The sequence below is a fragment of the Ambystoma mexicanum genome, chromosome 11, assembly GCF_040938575.1.
Source record: "Ambystoma mexicanum isolate Mex_15411 chromosome 11, UKY_AmexF1_1, whole genome shotgun sequence".
NCBI classification, from domain to species: Eukaryota; Metazoa; Chordata; class Amphibia; order Caudata; family Ambystomatidae; genus Ambystoma; species Ambystoma mexicanum.
Window position 1 is genome coordinate 1345265438 of NC_090934.1, and position 16407 is coordinate 1345281844.

At 43.9% G+C, this 16407-nt stretch overlaps 1 protein-coding gene across 1 annotated transcript in view; it reads right to left on the reverse strand.

The window, feature by feature from the left end:
* DNAAF4 (dynein axonemal assembly factor 4) overlaps positions 1-16407 on the reverse strand; it is a 283086-nt gene that overhangs the window by 31093 nt on the left and 235586 nt on the right. Inside the window, exons 7-8 of the mRNA XM_069624878.1 lie at positions 13777-13930; positions 640-745 (exon numbers count right to left, since the gene is read on the reverse strand). Coding sequence (XP_069480979.1) covers positions 640-745; positions 13777-13930 — 260 coding nt within the window. The remainder of the gene's footprint in view (positions 1-639; positions 746-13776; positions 13931-16407) is intronic.

The window sequence follows — 16407 nt, forward strand, 5'->3', positions numbered from 1 at the left end:
CCAGCCTTTTTAACTTTGGAAAACAGATGCGCCCAGTCATGAAGCTTTGATAGGTAAACCCTTTATTGTCATCCCTGCGCCAGCCGTCAAACCCTACTGGGCTTTTTTTACCTCACTCTAGCTCAACTAATGCGGGGTAGTAAGGGGGGGGGGCGGTACTTGTGGGCCTATTGTTGATACTACAGCAGGCATGGGTTTGCCGTTCATGGAGCAGCAGCCTAGCAATACACATTTGGGGAGGGATGCTGTGAATCACCGTTCTCAAATTTGGTTTTTCTGCATTCTCTAATCTCTGGCAAGTTGCACCTGTTCCTAATCAAGCAGAAATATGTACAAAGAAAAAGCAGTTATGGGCTTATTATGTAGGTCAGTTGTCAAATTTCAATTACGCATTTTCTTACAGCCCAGCAGGTAGCATCATAGATTACACAACGGTACCCCATGTACACAATGTATGATCTTTTTTAATCAACGAAAGATTTATGAAGATCTTTTTCAGTGATCTGAGGAGAGCAAACACGTTGGCATTAATAAAACATCAGCAAAACCCAACAGAGATGATAAGGAAATTATCTGCTCAGTATTTACACCTTCTAGCAGGCTAAGATTCGTGGTCACTTTCTCAGTCCTCACTCTTACCTTCAACATACAGTTCCAGCTCACAGAAAGCCGTCCCTCGTCTTAAATGAGCTTTTATTCTACATGACGAATTGTCTGGAACAGGTGGTGTTAATAGTTCAAGTGCCTTTATCAAAAACAGACAAATATATGTATGAGAGAAGGCAATCTATATATCCCAGAACACTTGTGATTTTGGTTAAAAAAAACTGTATATAATGTTACAATGTTTAGGATTAAGATGAATCTCACAGATTTTAGAACTTCATTCTGGCAAGAAAAATGGTGATTTGGGAATAAAATTGGATAATGTACATCAAAGTAAACAAAGTAAAGAAATAAATAAAATAGCAAAGAGCACATAAAACATCAGCCTCAAATAAATGTATCTGAATGACACTTTGTTAAAGTTAACTTTGCTTGGTATGTATACCCCAATGACACACAAAAGCCATAAATGCCATTATCTAATGGAAAGATGTTTGCCATTGCCTGTCAATTAGAGCATATGCCATTCCTTGGAGTCCATGGACATGCCGCCTCGTGACTAAAAGGAAACCCTGTCTTGGCTTTACTTCAATCTAGGCTTCTGGTCTGATTTTCATGGGGTACACCTCAAGGGAATACAGGTTTTTGCCACAAGATTAGCGGGAAGCATTTTGTAGTTCAAGGCACCAACATCTGGAATACCTTTCCCCTCTTGATGGGTTTGGTGAGGTCAGTTCGAGAATGTAGAGCTCTCCTTAAACAGCATCTGTTCTCTTCGGCTAATAGGTGAATTGCACTCGAAGATCCCTCCGACCAATGATGCACTATATAAATATCACAAAGCAATGACTAAAGCCTCCAAAAAGGAAAACCAAACAGTGCATTAATTAGCAATGTTTATTTGTTATCATGTGAAATATGAAGTACTGCTGATAAACTAGCCCTGCAAGTCTGGCACTTGCTAAATGCATCAAAAGCAATATGGGCTCACAGGTTCGAATCCAGTCAGGGCCTCAGCTCTTCATCCATCTGAAGTTAATTAAGTGTGCATTATTAACACGGTTGATAAAACCTAATACACTGCGCTTATAGGTGAGAGGAATCCACCATAACATGATATATGAAAACATAGTACGGTAGATACCAAGGAATATCTAGAAGTATCTTCGGAGTGAGTATTATTTAGATTTCCTGTGGATATGATGAATGTGAATTGTGGCGAGTTGTCTAAGTCACCCATGCTTATTTGTGGGGGAAGGGTGCCACCAGGGGCTGGGCTAGTCCGGTCATTAACTGAGGTGCCTCCCGGAGGGTGAATTAGAAGGGATTCCCCCCCGACTCACTGCCCCCCTCCCCATCTCCTAATCTATCAGGTTCCCCACTAAGGGCTTTTGTATTGTTTGTTTTATAATTTTCATTGCTGTTGATGAGGGCATGCAAGGATTTAAAGGTATAAGTGGTGTGCCGTACCATCTTGCATCTCTATCCGGAGAGCGATTCTGCATTGATCTGCAATTCCTGCACTCTGCAAAGACTTGGATCGTGCTAGGAGTTCTGGGTTTGGGAGGCTGCGCATTCCTGCAAAATTCAGTTTCCCTGCAACTTATACTGCAGGTTTGCAGACTACATCTCCATTGCACGGTGTTGACCATGGCTCCAGTTCGTGGCCTGTAAATTAACCTCGCAATGCTTCTTGGGGGATGAAGTTCAATTGGTCAATTGAACCCCCTCTTACAGGAGGGACAGAGAGGCATTTCCCCACGCCCTTTTATTTTAATAAAAAAGTATTTGACCAAAACCATGGCTTCCTTGTGTCCGAGTCTCATTCCTGGCCCCTCACACACTTGAATAATCACTAAATGAGGGAAATCAAGAGGCCACCCTTGAATAGCCAATCAAACTCAAGAATTCAAAGTGAATGGGTGCTAAACTATCGTGAATGATATTAGGAGTCCGTCCCTACTCCAGGGAATATAAAAGAAGGTGAAAAGGTTCAGTGAAGGAGAATCCCAGAGGAGGCAACATGCCTTCACGTGCTTCCTTGCTACAAGGGGAGATTCCGAGGCAGAAGAAGAGGGCCACCTGGAAGAAGGAAAAGATAATCTGGTGGAGAATGGAAATGGCTGGGCTGGAAGCATTCCACGCCTGGAGACTCTGGAAAGAATAGATAAATCAAGGTTTGTCCAGCATTGAATAACAATAAAATCGAGTTGCTCGTAATTGCCTCTGGCCCTCGGCTGAAGTCCATCGACCCAAACTACTCAGTTTACCCTTTGGGGAGAGGTGATTCTGGCGAGTGCTAATGTCAAAACGCTGGACATCGTTTTTGACTCTAAAACGTCCATGAAACCCCATGTTTCTAACATTTGCTCTTCCTGTGCCTATGTTAGTAGGCTCTTACATCAGATTAGACCTTTGCTTACATTAAAAAACAGATCCCTCCTTAGCCTGCTTGCTGGGACTACTCAAGCTAACCTGACCCATCTGCAATATTTTCAAAATGGTGCCGTAAGGGCGGTTTACAGATTTGCCAGAACAGACCACGTATCAGACGTTCGGATGGAACTCCATTGGTCACCTGTAACACAAAGAATTAAATACAAGATTCTTGATTTGACCTTTGACTTCTGCCCCCAAATACCTCAGGAATAGGACTTCCCTCCAATAATACAAATGTCCTATAGCAACCCCGGATAAAACTGAAGAAATTCAGGGGGTCATGTTTTGAAATCCAGGCACTGCTGGAGTGGAATGTATTCCCCTTCCTCTCAGAGCATCTACCTCTCTGGTTATATTCAAGAAGGAGGTGAAAACCTTATTGTTCAACTCTCCTTGCTGACCTCTGGCTTCTCCCCGCTGATTTCTCAGTGTTCTTTTTGTTTGTTTGTGCGTTCTGAGGCCTATATAAAAATTGAAAATAAATATATAAATTTATCGAACAACTCCCAAACCTAGATGGACATGGAAAGTGTAATGGTAAAGAAATAAGACTGACACGGAGGGGTCATGTTTGCTATAAACTTTTATTTAAAGGGGAAAAGGGAAAAGAAAACCCTATCTCGCCCTAACTCTAAGAGGGGTTTCCCTGACTCAATGGACAAAAGTGTTAGAACGTCCAAAACGAAAGTCCCAATGTCCTGTGTCAAAATCCAAACTGTGTCCCTTACACACCAATCTAACTAAATCAAAGGAGAGGTCCTTCTTGATCCAGAGGAAAGGCTCCCTTCCCCTGGACAAATGGCAGTTATTTTCTTGATAACATTTCCCCAATGCGATTACAGCCACTCGTTGGCTGTTGGAGAAATGTCTTGCTTTCCCCAGCCTTGCTCAGGCTTACAACATAGTTCATTGGGGTCCCAGACCCTGAGTGGCAGCGTTGGCTTCCTCTCACCAGGTACTGCACTGAAGAACAACCTGGATGCACTCTCCAAGCTCTAATGGGTCCGACCCAGGTGTGTAGATTTGGGTCCCTCTCACGGGATACTGCATTGAAGAAGAACCTGGACACTTCCCTTGCTTTAGTGGGTCCCTGACCCTGGTATGCAGACCTAGTTCGCTCTCACCAGGTACTGCGACGAAGAAGCATTGCCTGGATCCACTTTCCAAGCTGTAGTGGTTCATATCGACTTGCTTTACTAACCCTTCAAGAACTGTGTGGGCTTTCCACTATCTTTCAGTTTTCCTTATTTGGGTGTGAGTCCAAGACCTGCAATGCCGGCTTTAGTTTTCCCTTCTGTAGACTTGGTTTACTCTCCTGTCAAGCCTTAGTACAAGTCCATGTATGTTCTTGCTTTTGTTCCACTTTGTTAGGGTCCCAGACCCTGGTTTCCCAGCTTTGCAACCACCTTCTTGAGCTTTGAGCCTTGTGGTATGGTATACGCGAGCGCTGGTTCTCTTGAGGCAGCAGAGTTCATTTGCGGTACTCTCTCTCTCTCGATCTTCGGATCCCTGGGGCAGTCCTCCCATTCTGGACTGGCCCTGGTCTCTCTCCTTCCTCTCGGCGTCCCAGACAGCACGCATCTGCATGTCGGGCTCTTCCTGGCTCTTGCGGTTCCTTCAGGGAGGGTTTGACGACATATCAAGACCTTTGGAAGAAACCACATAAAAACCAACAATCACTGTTTGTGAACCCCTAGACTGGTGCAAGTAGTTCCAATGGTTACTCGATATTGCTCAGCATTTGTGCCTTGTTTTAGTACCAAGTTAGTGTTGGTGTGGTAACTCACTAAGATTCCTTCTCGTCTCAGTAGTCTATCTGGAACGCTTTTGCAAAGTACGTAGGGTAGGAGGGTAGGTTTGAAGAGGAATGAGGAGAGGAAGGAAAGGTGGGGTAACTATGGAAAGGGGTAAGAGGGTCATGTGCTCGGTGGGAGTACTGCATACTGGCGATGTGATCATTACTGGTCCCAAAGTGAGCTTCCCCTCCCATGAGATCCATCCACTGAGTACCACCCCCAGGGGGTCTACCTGGTAGCGGCCTTGCCACCCTGGCCACATGGGAAGTGGCTCCCCCTTCGGAAGCAGTGAAGACATAATGGGATTTGTCACAAGGGCCAAAGCCTGAGGCCAACCACCAGCAATCTTAAGGTAACAGGGGAGAGTAACTGAACCCATGGCAAGAGCATAAAATAATAGACTTTCTGACAAGGACCCTAATGAATGGGGGGAGAAATACCCACTTCTGTTAGGAGTCCAGAGAAAGCGAAGGTGTAAGAGGGGTCAGTGTGAAATCCTGAGAAAGCCAAGGACAAGCAGGGACCCATTGAGAATCCTGAGAAAGCCAAGGTCAAGGAGGGACAGGTTGAGAATCCTGATGAAAGGCCAACCTAACGTCCAAACAAAGCCACCTGTTAGGGAGAATTCTCATTTTATGGCTAATCTCTCTCACCTAGTGAGTCCCTCCTCAGCAGCTTTGCTGGATTTCTGGGGTTTATTTTGTCCACCTGGTAAGAGTGTGAGCCTTTTCCCTACTCTTACATGTGTTTTGCCATGTGTATTTCTACTTTTTGTGCGATCTTGGGCTCTGGAGCCACACCACTCCATGAGCCCCACTTTTTGTGTGCGTTACACAGCACCTTCAGTGCAGTGACACAGGGTTGTCTTTGAGACTTCCCACTGACTCCATTTTTCTGGGACTGACTACTGTCCCCCAGAAACAGGTACATTTTACATGAACTTTATATAGTCACTTTAAACTACAGACCCAGTACACCCCATCTTACATGTAGTATTGGAAAGGGTTAATTCCTACCCCTTTTTGTCTGTGCCTCTCTGAGCTTTGTTTTGCTCTCTTAACATTAAGACATGTCTGGTGGTAGTGTTATCTACCCTAACTTTTCTACTGCGATTATACTATATAAACGTGGTACTGTTGTAGGCTGTTATATTAGCCTCGAACATAAACCCGCTTGACCAAATACTTTTTATTTTGGCTCCGGTCGGGTTTAGTCACCATTTCTTTTTGTTAAAGTCCTTCTCGTGTTTTACTTTTCGCGCCAAACCAGGTTTGCCTTCTTTGTTCGCCGACCTTTGGCTGGCTTCTGTCCAGAAGCCCTCCTTTGGCGTCTGGGTGTCTAGGTGGGCTGAATGTGAGGAAGGGGTTTAGTCACCCCCCGCACAGGATCTCCTTGGAGACCCAAGTCGCACTTTGTGTCGATTGGCTGAGGTGCTTGTCCAGGCCGGACAAGCCCCCTGTTGAGTGATTAACAGCCAGGCTGTGTGAATGGGGATTTTGGCATAAAAGGCAGGACTATTGGGCTGGAAGTCAGAGTCGCCACTGGAACTGCAAAGAAACGAAGAGAAGCGGAGAAGATGGCTGCTGCAACTACCGAGTCCCGGTGAAGCCCTGCTGCAGTCCTGAGCCATCTACCCTTCAACGGCAAGAGAAGATCCAGTCTGGAGACTTCTTCCCTTGAGCCTGGTGGGATCAACCAGCTCATCTTCCACAGCCAGAGGATCCTCTTCGTAGTCGAAATCGCTGCACACTGCTGTACTGGTCCGGATAGCCATCTGAAGAACATCTCCTGTTTTAAAGGAGCGCACCTTTTATTCACCGTTGTTTTGCTGCTGCTGGCCTCATCCCTCGGTAGTGCAGATCGCTCCAGACGTTGTCCTTCTTGTCTCCACGACTGAAGCTCCAGGAACATTGAGTCTGCAGGAACTACCAGGAACAACTGCCGTGGTACCAGCTTTCTTCAAGGAATAAGGTACTGTGTCCAACTTCGAGGAATTGGGGTGAACCCTTCTTCCTCACCAAAGGCTTGTCCTTTTCTTCCTTCACTTTTATAAATTTTGCCTCCCTTTCATGACGATATCTAAGCACTCCTGGCAATCTCGAATCGTGAACTATACTAACCGTGTGATCCTCGGCAACAGGACCCCCGTTACACTTGACACTGGCGCAGGCGCAGGCCTATTGACTTTTATCTACTGGTTAGAAGGTGTCCTCTGATTCTATCTGCCTTGACAAAAGTATATCCTATGATTTCTATCCCCAATTTTCTTGTATGAATTCAGGTACTAAGTGTGTTTGACTACGGTTACATTTCTTCCCGCGGGTACGCTCATCTTTAGTAAGACCGAACTGTCATTACTGTCAAAAAGTGATCGCATATGTACTCCCGGTAACGTCTTTGTTTCACAACACCGGTCTGTCAAATCCCAATTTACTTACCTTGAATTTATCTACACAAGGGGAATTGGTTGTGTGTAGTGTATTTGAAGTGTGGTTTTATTGTAATAGAAGTGAAGTGTTTTGTGAACAGATGGTTTAAAAATAAATGTACTTATATTTTTTTTTAACCAGAAACCTTGAGTCAGTGTTTGCTTGAGTCACACTAATTGTAGTCCTTTGTGTAATCTCTACTACTGCTCGTTTGCTCTTGAGATAAGTCTGGCTGCTCAGCCATTGCTACCACTCTTTCTGTGTAGTACAAGCTTGTACCAAAGGTGAAATTGTATTACCACTTGTAGTCTTAATTTTGTGTAGTGGTCCCTAAGGGCACTGCCCAGGACTCTGCCTAACACCACCCAAGATCTGTAAGAGATTTACAGAAAACTTTGAGAAACCAAAGGCTGAGAGAAGCCCTCACGTGATTATGGTAGGGTTGAAGGAACTGTGAAGCCTGAATCTCGGGAGAGGCCTGAAGGAGAGACCAGACACAGTTAGTGCTACAAGAACCTTCCAGGAGGAACATTTCTGCTTGTTGCTTTAGAATGGGGTTGGACTTTAAAGATTAGGTTTATGAACTTTTGCTTTCAGCCCATCCTTGGACCACTTTGTTTTAGCGTAGGGATATAGGAGGCAAAATGACTGTTCAAATTTGGTGTTGGAATGTTTCATTGGCCATTTATTTTGGCACTTTACTTTCTAGATTAGAGGGTATCAAGGAACGACAGGGACTTTGAAGATTATGTGCCACATGTTTTGGTTTAAACTAGAACAAACTTTGGTGTTCCACACCGGCCAGAGAACACCAGATTTATGTTGCCACAGCCTACACCCTAAATAACCTGCTTTTTAGTTCTGTCCCTAGACCCTGTAGGCATTTGCAGAACCCTTATTGTACCTCAAGTGTATCCATACATTCTTGCTGTACAAATACCTTTCTCCCAAGTCAGTGTCACTTGTGTCATTGCTCAGACTTACCACAGAACGCAGAACAGGATGCACCCCAGTTTCATCAATTCGCATATGGAGATTTCAGAATATTGGTCGATTCATCTCTACTGAACAAAAAAGATTTCTGAAAAAGGCTATGAAAAAATACAAGAGCTTTTGCTTACATTTTAAATGCCCAATTAAAAAGGTGTTTATCTGATAAAACTAAATTTGATAATGACCTGTTCAACCATGCCCTTGAATCTTGAACTCACTAGACTTGGGTTCTTCAAGGGTCCTCTATTTACCCGTTAATTTGTATGCAGCTTCCCTTGCTAAAGCAGTTGAACATTTTGGTCTGTGATGTTAATTATATGCCGATGACAGACAGGTATGGATTAATTTGCATGGCAGCTCTAAAAAAGCCACCTTGGTGAATGACTGATCAGAGTGTACATGGATGCAGGATAACGGTCTATGCTTTAATGGTGACAACACAGATTACTAGCTAAATACCTCTGAAAACATTTTCAAAGGAATACCTTTCCAAACAGTCTATAATTCTAAGGAATGCACTCTCACAAATGCCCTTCAGCCCATTTCATTCAAACAAATCAGCGCCTAACATGGTTTACATTTTCTCAGCCACATTGTAATTTAAAAGTTATGTTGAGTTGGTATAAGTGATTGAAAACAAAATGGGCCTCATTATGACCCTGCTGGTCCGGAAACAACAGTGGCGGTTGTTTCCGGACCAGCTGATACTGAGTCCTGCAGGCTGGGAGGTATCACTCCCGCCAGGTCTGACCTGGGGGGATTAACACCACCTACCTGCAGGCGGACATGGAAACACTGGCTCCGTCGTAGACAGAACCAGTGCTTCCATGTTCCCCATCCCAATGGGGTCCTATCGGACTCCATGGGAATGGGGATTTACAGAATTCTGCCTCCGGAATTACCGGGTCACCACGGTAGTAATGCCCAGATGATTCTGGCAATCACAGAGGCGGAATGGTAATACGGGTCCGGCGGCAGCCTGCCGGTTTTTCCGGCACGGCTTCCGCCGGACTCGTAATGAGGCCCAATAACATTTTTCTAATATGTTCCAAACAACAAGGAAGTCCATTCTTAAACCCATGTCATTCACCACTGGAATATTTTCTCATTATCTAATCCTTTTCTGATTAAGGCAGACTGTTTATACAGTTGTTAATACTTTTTTGGAGTATCATTAAAATGGAGAATTGTGGAATAATGTGTGAATTTTTCTAATGGTATTCCTTTTTTATTGGAGCGCACATTTTACATTTTAGCGTGGATGCCTGCATTCAGCCATTTTGTAACCAATGCTTTACATCAGGGGTCTGCAACCTTTGGATCTCCAGGTGTTTCAGATTACAATTCCCATGTTATCTGGCTATTGACTATGCTGGTTAGGTATGATGAGCGTAGTAGTCCAGAAAACATCTGGGGAGCCAAGAGTTGCAACCCTCTGCTTTACATGAATGTATGGCTTTCGTGTACAGAGGATTATAAGAATAATTTCAGGTCACTTTGAAGCTTAGAAACCAATTCCTTTGGCCAGTTCAGCACCAAAAGAAAACATATGCTGAGCTATGATGAGACACCAAATCTGAAATCTTGTGCATAGCTTCTCTCTAACGGAACTTGAATTTTTAAATTGCCTAGAAAATGCTGTAGCGAGTTGACTAGATAAATTACACTATGAACAGGACAGTTGCTAAAATGTATGTAACCCAATTTGTTAGATTAATCTAATGCTTATGAAATAAATCACAAAACTTAACTAGCCATTCTGGCTCCCACTATCAAAAATACCAATTATGGCATACACAAATCATATTAATCCTAAGAGTTGTAACCTACTAACAATTGCAACTGTTGAATTGAAACAAAGATTACAAGAATGTTGTAAAATGTGTCAATTTAACCTGGCAAGACAGTTCATACAGTCAAGCACTCAACCCCGATATCGGGATTCAGCCTGAAGGGCCAACTCAGACCTTTTCCTTTGCCATTAAATTGCATAATAATGACAGAAAATATTGCATGTCTTAGAAGCGTGAAGAAATGGCATGGAGTGCTATATAAAACCTTGATATAAACCCACTGCTTAAAATGTATGCAGTTACAGAATACCAAGACAATGCTTAATGTTTAAATGTTAATGATTTACATCTGATAAATAACCTAAAAGTTTATCAGAATCGAAGTTGTGTTATATTAACAAGCCAGCAATTGCAGAGCAGCCAAACAGAAATAAGGAAACTGGCAAGAGAAACATTTCACCGGCTTCAGAGCATTACTGTGATGACCCCTGGGGAGTCAATACTAGACCCCAGCCTGAGATCTCCTCCCACGTGGCCAGGGGAAGGCAGCCGCTACCTGATCCTAACCTGAGGGTGATAACATGAGGGAGGATCACATGGAGGAGATGGCTGTCACAGGGAAAGGGTGACTCCTTTGGGAGAGACGCAGTTTTCATCTTCTTATGCGGATGAGATACCAACTATTTAAAGGCATGCTGTCATTATACAAGTCCCTCCAATGAAAATACCCCAACAAAATGTTGTCAAAGGTAATCTAATCAGAATAAGGTGTATACATTGGGGGTTCAGGTATTAAATGTAACATCCTCTAATTGTCATGATCATGGGCCTCATTTGAAGTCTGGCGGTAACCCCATCAGTGGGTTGCCGCCAGACTTGTAATATTTTACCGGCACCTGACTTCCCGGAGCCACCAGGTGAATACGAATCTGGTGGCTCGGGAAGTCAGGCACCGGTGAAATGTAAGTCCCTATTCCCATAGAGTCCCATAGGACTCTATGTGAGTGAGGACTCTGAAGCGCCGGCACCATTAACTGTGCCGGCGCTCCTGTGACTGGTCTGTCTACCATGGCCGCTGTGCCCGGCAGGGTCAGACCTCTCAGGCGCAGCAGCCACAGCAGACACGTAGTTTTCGGTCTGGAAACAAGGGTGCCAGTGAGCTAACCGGCACCCTTGTTTCCGGACCGGCAAACTTATAATGAGGCCCCATGTATTAAATAGCGGTTCAAAATTCAATGTTAAAACACAAACCTTTTAATACAAATGTTCCTAACTCCAACAATGCTGATTTCACAACGCAATCTAAAATTACTGAACAAAATCCCAACACCATCATGGACTTCATGATCCATAATGCCTTACGTACTGGGAAGAAGAAGAGAGGCCCAGAGTTAGTAAGGATCAACAATGCCATTAACCAAAATGTGCGGTCTAGCTGTTATAGACCACCAAACCTGGGCAGGACATTTAAACTCGGAAGTGAGTTGCAGAACGCTGAAAGAGTAGCTGAGGCAGAGGCAGACCAGAATGCTGGGTCGGTCGCAGAAGCAAACTCGAAGAACGCCAGCTGATGCCAGGGCAGGATGTGAAGGCTGGTGGCGTGGCAGTGCAAGTACAGCGGGAAGCGATATCGGGAGGAAGAGCCCAGCCAAGAGGGAGACATGCTCCCAACCCGACGAGCAGCGCTTCAGAATGCAGGAGGACCACCAGAGCGGTCAGAGCTGCCAGAAGAAGCTGTGCAGGGAAATGCCCGAAAATGTTGAGAAAAAAAAGATGAACGTACATTAACTGCACATTCGGCTGTTGCTAAAATGCTGAATCCCATTATAACGAACGAAGGGAAAGGAGGTTTCAGGGGTGTACCCCGGTCTCCTTGAACAGTATAATGGTGGGGGTGTCCCCCGCTTCAGTAATATGGATTGCGAGTTGACAAAGAAAGAGCAACATCTTTGAGGGAATTTAAATGTGCCTTTCACTTACAGTGGCCTGAAAGCAGAGGCATAATCTGAGGTCGGATGAGCCCAAATTGAAAAGGAAAAGCAAGGAGAGGGGAGAGCAGGGGCATCGGGGGCATCCGTTCTGTAAAATAAAAAAATTGGAACACTTTCCGATGCATTGCATTGGTGAAACAGTTTATCTTTCTTTCGACTTCCAGGTTTTCTGCTCTCACATAACTATGCAGGATTTTGAGAAAAGAAACCATCAAGAACGAACGACATTCCAAATGTAAAAATCTATACTTTAGACTTCTTGTCTATGACTTTATACAGTTTTGCATACTATTAAATTATTTATTTAATGAAGGCTTCCTTTGATCTTGGTGCAACTTTCTTCCGCACCCGAAAAGCAAGAGTCAACCTTTTCACGCTGCAAGGCTTTCGGCTCTGCAGAATTGCGATTCGTTCTTTTCAGTTTTGATCATTCAAGGTAAATCTGCTGTGCAGACCACAGGAGTTATGCAGGAGATAACCAGAAAGCAGAAAGAAGATATAAGTTTCACCGCAACTTCAGGAAAAAGGAGATGCCAAAGAAGACCGGTGAGTTAGCCTAAAGTTAAAGGTTACCTAACACCGGGGCGCTCCGAACAGAACATTTAGCAGAAACTTCTACTTGTGAATACTGGACAAATAACGCAATATAAGGGCACAATTCCCCTCATATCGAACACTGATTGGGGCAAACCTGGAACACGCATTGCCAACAGCCAAGAGGCTGTAAAGGAGTAGAAGAAAGGCGACAAGGGCACAATTACCCCTATATGGGACACCGAGTGGGGGAAACCTGTAACACATATTACCAAGAGTCAAGAGACTATAAAAAGAGGCATCCATTGTCCAACCCTCCCAACAAATGATACTGGTGTGGAGAACCTTGAAACAAATATTGCCACAAAGCATAATTGTGGTTGTAGGACTTTACATCCTGGCAGGTGAAAACCAGAAAAGGTACCAATAGTAGTTAGTCCTGGCAGGCGAGAGGACCAGGAAAGAAGATGAGATTTTGAAACATTTTAAGTGTGGCAAAGGAGTGTAATAAAAATAAATTGTTAACAGTATTTCATTTGAAGAACAAGTGTGGCATTACCAGAAGTAGTAGTTGTGCTATCCTGACGAAAGCATTTAATTTGAAGAAGAAATGTAATATGCTGATACTTGCTTTGATTCATGAACTTGTGTTTGAGTGAAACATTTTTCCTTTACCAAGAAGGATAATGGGCTTTACCAAGATGGGATATTCGTAAAAAACACCAAATTGCTTTGATTTGTGGAACAAGTGTTTATGAAAGAGACATTTACTTCAACAAGTGGAAGGTTGTGTTGGAAGGAAAATATATTTTCTATTGAACTGAACAGAACATTGTTGACCCACAACTTATCCAAAGGTATTCCTGCATTGATCCATGGGAAGGAATCCAATCCTGGTCACAAGGAGTACTTACAAAAATGTATACGTTTGAACTTTATTGTGTTGAATTGTAGACAGACAAATATTCCTTATGTTATTTTGTTGTATGTATTGTTAGGGTCAGAGAGGCGCATGCTCGTTGGGATAGGGAAAAATAGATGTTTATCTCACCATTTTTCATTTAATAAACAGCAAACCTTGACAAAACGTTACCTTTGTGTCCGTCTTGCATTTCTGACCCCTCACAGCACCCTAACCTCGCCTGTCTAACAGCAGTTTGTGAGTATACCAGTTTTACCCACTGCACATACATACCTTTGAGCAGTCTTCAATGGTTTTGTGCAGGTTCCGCAGCTTTAGGTGGCAGGCCGACCGATTCAGGTATAATACTGGAATTTTGCTGTTTAATCTTATAGCAAGGCTGTATGCATTAATAGCTGCCATGTAGTTTTCCAAGGCAAACAACTTGCTAAAACAATGAAGAGACCAAATGTAAGTTGATACCTTCCAAGAGATAGAACGATAATAAAGGGAAATATGATTTATGATACTAGCATAACAATAAAAATCCAAGTGTGTAGACTAGGATGGTGGATGCACTTGTGCTGTGAACAGAACAATTTAATTCATACAAAACAAGGTCATTAACAATAAGAAAAGCTGCTTAACTAGCTACGATTCAGTGTTAATGTTTTATTACATAGAAGATAAAACCAAACATTAGATTGTTGGAAAGAAAACCATCTCTTAGAGGTTTCTGAACTTCCTGGCCTTGTCCCTTGGCCTTGTCCCTTTGCTGCTTTTCCGATGATCTCACCATCCTCCGAGCTTTGTCTTCCAGAAATTCCTTTAGAGGCTTTGGACACCCTGTGGCACACGGCTCTCAGGGTTTATTACTGGCATCTTGACTCTGTTGCATAAGAGTCTTCTAGATGAGCTCATCACCCTCTTGGTGTTATCAAGTGACTGTTTCTTATACGTTCTCACCCTTTTCTTTGCTCATCAGGCAAGTGTGCTTCAGAAGCATTCAACTGTCTCTTGGCCTTTTCAACCAAGTGTTCTTCAGAGACTTACACCAGACTCTTGCTCTGTCCGGCAAGCCGGACTTCATGTGGTGGTCTCCTTAAACACTCTCATCCAGCACCTTCTCTTGGTACTGGCTGGTCTGGTGTTGCTTTTGGATCCAGCCAAATGCTTCTCAATAGTTCTCTATCTCGACTTCCAAATAGATGCTTCTGTCAAAAGCTGTGCCCTTTATTTTATGCTCATTTGTATGAAGGGGCCCCCTTTTATAGTTTGCGATTCTTTTTGAAGCTCTCCACTCTGCTCTGTTCCCCCAGCACACTTTGTTTCCCTTGTTGAGAAGAGGGGGGCGGAGCGGATGACAAATCATACCACAAAACTGGAGGCCACTTTTAATCTCAATACAGGAGTGAGGCAGAGTGTAGTGGGCCAAACGCAAACACTACACATAACTAAGGGGCAGTATTTACCCCCTCTTCTGCTTGGGAATAAGGATCACCTTCTCTGCATTATATTTCAATTTCACGTGGAATATCCAGCACATCTTTAACATCAGAGGCATTGCTAAGGGGGACGTAGGAGGCTAGCCCCGGGTCTTTTGGTTGTAGCCTCAGATAGAATCCCAGGGGCTACAACCAAAAGGCTACCTAGCCTTGAGTCCCAACAGTCCCTACATTAGCGTAGCCCAGGATCTTTTCCAGACCTAGCAACACCCCTGTTTGACATACTTAGTGTTTAGTGTGCTCAGCACTTCAACAGGAATTTCTGTTGCTGTTAAGTGGTTAATTTCTTTATTTCATATGGTCAGAGGTGTTTGGTCATATGAGGAATGAACATTGTCAGGAAGCGCGTAAATCCAAGCTGTTAACTTCAGTCTTGGCTAAAAGACCTCCACAAGAGGTTCCTAATGACCAGCAAGTAACATCCCGAGGTATCCAAAAACACCACAAACAAGTGGAAGGGAGCATATTGGATAAATGCATTGATTGCCGACTTTCACTCCCAATCATTTTCCATCTTACAATATGATACCATATGATGACTAGAGTCGACCACTAGGAGCTGGAGTACCCCTTCTGTCATTATGAGGAAGTTCAGTACCTGATGCAGTTTTGAGTTGACCTTCTCCCTTGTTCTAGATAGGCCAATCGAGACACCCTTTTACCTCTGTATGGTATAATGAAGTCCCATCTTGTGACTAACGGGCAGTGATGATCCTGCAAGCTGTTGACCACTAGTCACTCTGTGATGCAGGCCCCAGAGGTAGTACAAGGACGACACGCGTGCTGTGACCCATCCATAGCCGGATATGTGTTACACACCACACCAATCACCACCACCCTTAGCGGTATGATCATAGATTCCAATATCAACAATATAGCAGAATTGCAAACAAGCGTCATTCATTTTGTGGAGCTGGCATCCCAGGCATCCGTGGGTTGTGTAAAAGTGAGGCATTGTCTGTTAAAAGGCAACAGTTTGCAAGGACAGCTTTTGCAGTAATGTGGACACCATGATCATGCTCGCTCATTCAAACTGCAAGCCATCAGAGCCAGGATGAGAATGAGAAAAAGTGGGAGGCTCGGAGATTCAGACACTTCAACAGACCCCAAGCATAAAGTAAAACCAAGATGGTTGATGGCTATTAAGATAGGTCAGTCACTGAATGAAGAGTCTTCAGTACAGATCCTGTAGTTCAAACGTGTAGTGGCCAATCACTGAAGTCCTGTGCAAGCTAAACACAGCTGAATACATTTATCCACTTGACAAACCAAGACCCATGCAGGGATTAAAGGGGGTCGGGACAGGCAGTTGCTGTGGGACTTAGGAGCACGGAGAGCAGAGCTGTTCAGAGGGTGGTGGTGCAGCAAGGAAGAAAGAGTGAGGTGGGGCAGAAGGAGCGAGAAAGAAGAGCACAGGGAA